Below are 3595 nucleotides of genomic sequence, written 5' to 3' on the forward strand. Positions count from 1 at the left end.
GCAGGTATTTTAATTATTTTTGTTTTTGTCTTCAAACTTTTCTACTTTTTTTTCAACATTTATAATAAATAAACTTTAAACTATGTTATATATTCCTATTTAGTTAGTAAACGGTAGGAAACATTAAAAAGTAAATATAATACACAATTTAAAATTTGTTTATTTTGTATTTTTAGTTGTATATACGGTGGAGTTTCAAAAGCGCGGCTTGCCTCATGCTCATTTGTGCTTATTTATGCATGCCGACCACAAACTTCCAACCGTTGATTATATCGATCCATTCATTTCTGCCGAAATACCTGACAAAGACAAAGAACCAGAGTTATATTTTCTTGTAAGTGAGTTCATGATTCATGGTCCTTGTGGTGTTCAAAATATGAATTGTCCCTGCATGATTGACGGAAAGTGTTCCAAAAATTTTCCCAAAAAATTTCGTGAATCTACATGCATAGATGGTGATGGTTTTCCCGTTTATAGAAGACGTAACAACGGTGTTTTTATTGAGAAGTCAGATGTCAAGTTAGATAACCGCAGTGTTGTGCCATACAATAAAATTCTTTTACAAAGATATCAAGCACACATCAATGTTGAGTGGTGCAATCAGGCCGGATCAATAAAATATTTGTTTAAATATATAAATAAAGGTCATGATAGGGCATCAATTTGTTTTGTACCAAGTAAAGAAGCAAATGATCAAGAAAAGACGGTTGATGAAATCAAAGACTACTATAGTTGTAGATACATATCTGCTTGTGAAGCGTCTTGGCGGATTTTTTCTTATGATATACATTATAGGAATCCTTCTGTCATTAGGCTTCCTTTTCATCTTCCAGGACAACAACATGTTATCTATGAAGAATTTGAAGAAATAGAAGATGTGTTAGATAAACCGTCAGTGAATGCTTCAATGTTTTTACAGTGGTTTGTTTGTAATGAAAAATACCATGCGGCACGTCAACTTACTTATGTCGAATTCCCAACAAAATTTGTATGGAAGATCAACAAACGTAAGTGGAAACCAAGGAAAAGAGGGTTTTCAATTGGCAGAATTCATTCGGTTTCTCCTTCAGTCGGTGAAGCTTATTATTTGAGGATTTTGTTGAACAAGGTGAAAGGTCCAAGAAATTTTGAGGATATTAGAACCGTAAATGATGTTGAGTATCCTACTTTTAGAGATGCATGTTATGCATATGGCCTTTTGGATGATGACAATGAATATGTTGAAGCAATTATAGAAGCCAGTTTCACCGGATCGGGTTATTATTTAAGAAGTTTGTTTTGTACAATGTTAATGTCCGAGAGTATGTCTAGACCTGAATTTGTGTGGGAAAAAACTTTCACTTACTTATCAGATGACATTCTCTACAAGCAACGTCGTATTTTAAAACATCCAGGTATTTTCCATTATAATAGAATTTATATAAATGTTTAAGTTAATGTAATATATAATTTAGACGTTAATTTCATTATTTGACAGGTTTGGTACTTAACGAAGATCAAATTAAGAACCTAACATTGTTTGAGATCCAAAAGTTTTTACTTCGAAATAATTCCACTCTTAAAAGGTATTCCAGTATGCCTTTTCCTAATCATGATTGTATATCTTCCGCAAACAATCTTTTACTTAGTGAAGAGTTGGCTTATGACAAGGAGATATTAGCTGAAGAGTTTCGTAACCTTTTCTCTTCATTAACTCATGAACAACGGGTTATATATGAAGAAATCATCACAGCGGTGGATAACAACAAAGGAGGGGTTTTTTTTGTTTATGGTTACGGTGGAACTGGAAAAACATATCTTTGGAAGACTTTATGTGCATCTATAAGATCAGAAGGGAAAATTGTTTTAAGTGTGGCTTCCAGTGGAATTGCATCTCTTTTGCTATCAGGAGGGAGGACTGCTCACTCTCGGTTCCACATTCCTATCAATTTAGATGAGGATTCTTTTTGTTTCATTAAGCCAGATAGCGATCTTGCACGTTTATTACAAGAAACATCACTTATTATTTGGGACGAAGCACCAATGGTACATAAACATGGATTTGAAGCTTTGGACAGATCGTTAAAAGACCTTTTTAGATCTGTATCTGGAGCATCATCAGAATTACCATTTGGTGGGAAAGTTATAGTTTTTGGAGGAGACTTCCGACAAATACTACCTGTGGTGCCAGGAGGAAGCAGACAACAAATTGTAAATGCTTCTTTAAGTTCTTCTTATATTTGGAGAACTTGCAAAGTCCTAAAATTGACCAAAAATTTGAGGTTGAGTACCTCAAATGATCCATCTGAAATACAAGAAACTACCAACTTTGCAAACTGGCTTTTGGATATAGGGGAAGGTAATGTCGGTGGTGTGAATGACGGCAATGCAATTTTACAAATACCCGAAGATCTTCTCATCAAACATTCGTCTGATCCCATTTCAGAGTTAATCGAGTTTGTATATCCTTCTCTTATATATAATTTCAATGAACAAAATTACTTCCATCAAAGAGCCATTCTAGCTCCAACAAATGATGTTGTTCAAGAAATTAACGATCGTATGCTGTCACTTTTTCCGGGAGTTGAGAATGAATATTTAAGCTCAGATAGTATCTGTCCAACAGAAATGCTTAATGAGAATTTAGATGATACATTATGCTCACCGGATATTCTTAATGGAATTAAAGCTTCTGGTTTGCCGAATCATAGGTTAGTTTTCAAGGTAGGTGTTCCGGTCATGCTTCTTAGAAATATTGACCAAAAAAGTGGTTTGTGTAACGGAACAAGATTAAAGGTGGTCTCTTTGGGTAAACGTGTTATACAGGTAGAGATTATCTCTGGAAGTCACATTGGCGATCGTCATTATATTCCTAGAATTACGTTGATACCTACAGACAAAAAACTTCACATTAAGTTACAAAGAAGACAATTTCCACTTGCGGTATCTTTTGCAATGACCATAAACAAAAGTCAAGGACAATCACTCTCTAGAGTTGGTTTGTTTTTGAAAAATCCAGTTTTCACACATGGTCAATTGTATGTTGCATTATCAAGAGTTACCCGACGAGATGGCCTCAAAATTGTTATTCTAGATAGTGATGGAAATCTTTCTGATACAACGTCAAATGTCGTATACAAAGAAGTTTTTAGAAATTTGTAATGTAAATATAAATATCATGTGTTCAGTAACAGTGAAGTGTACGTGTATGTCGCTTTATGTTTAGTTTAAGTCAGACACGTTAGTATATTGTATGAATATTATTATCGTTATTTTCATTTATTGCCATTTTTTAAAATGTAATATAATGATAAGTTGAGTAGTCTATATAAAATATCATATGTAATTTAAATTTAAAGTAACAACAAAAATACCATTACATTGATATCTCTATAATAGAGAATTTGTGAAGACGTTAAAGTAAACCTGTATATTTAGAGGCTCATATCCATCAACTATATTTTTTGTTGTGAGTGTGTAACAAAGAGAAATAAATAATAAAATTTGTGTTTTTGTGTTAGATAAAGATGTACATATAGAGATGGACGTGATAGGTTTTTTAAAAGCTAAGATAATTTAGAGAAAAACAAATATTTTGATGAAATTATATAAATGA

At 33.0% G+C, this 3595-nt stretch overlaps 1 protein-coding gene across 1 annotated transcript in view; it reads left to right on the forward strand.

Annotated features, from left to right (window-relative positions):
• The window catches only part of LOC110906563, a 10560-nt gene extending 7419 nt beyond the window's left edge, over nt 1–3141 (forward strand). Inside the window, exons 5-6 of the mRNA XM_035982924.1 lie at nt 177–1394; nt 1478–3141. Of these exons, the coding sequence (XP_035838817.1) occupies nt 177–1394; nt 1478–3141 (2882 nt within the window). The remainder of the gene's footprint in view (nt 1–176; nt 1395–1477) is intronic.
• Nucleotides 3142–3595: the final 454 nt, after the last annotated feature.

This window comes from Helianthus annuus, chromosome 14 (genome assembly GCF_002127325.2).
Source record: "Helianthus annuus cultivar XRQ/B chromosome 14, HanXRQr2.0-SUNRISE, whole genome shotgun sequence".
Classification (NCBI taxonomy): Eukaryota; Viridiplantae; Streptophyta; class Magnoliopsida; order Asterales; family Asteraceae; genus Helianthus; species Helianthus annuus.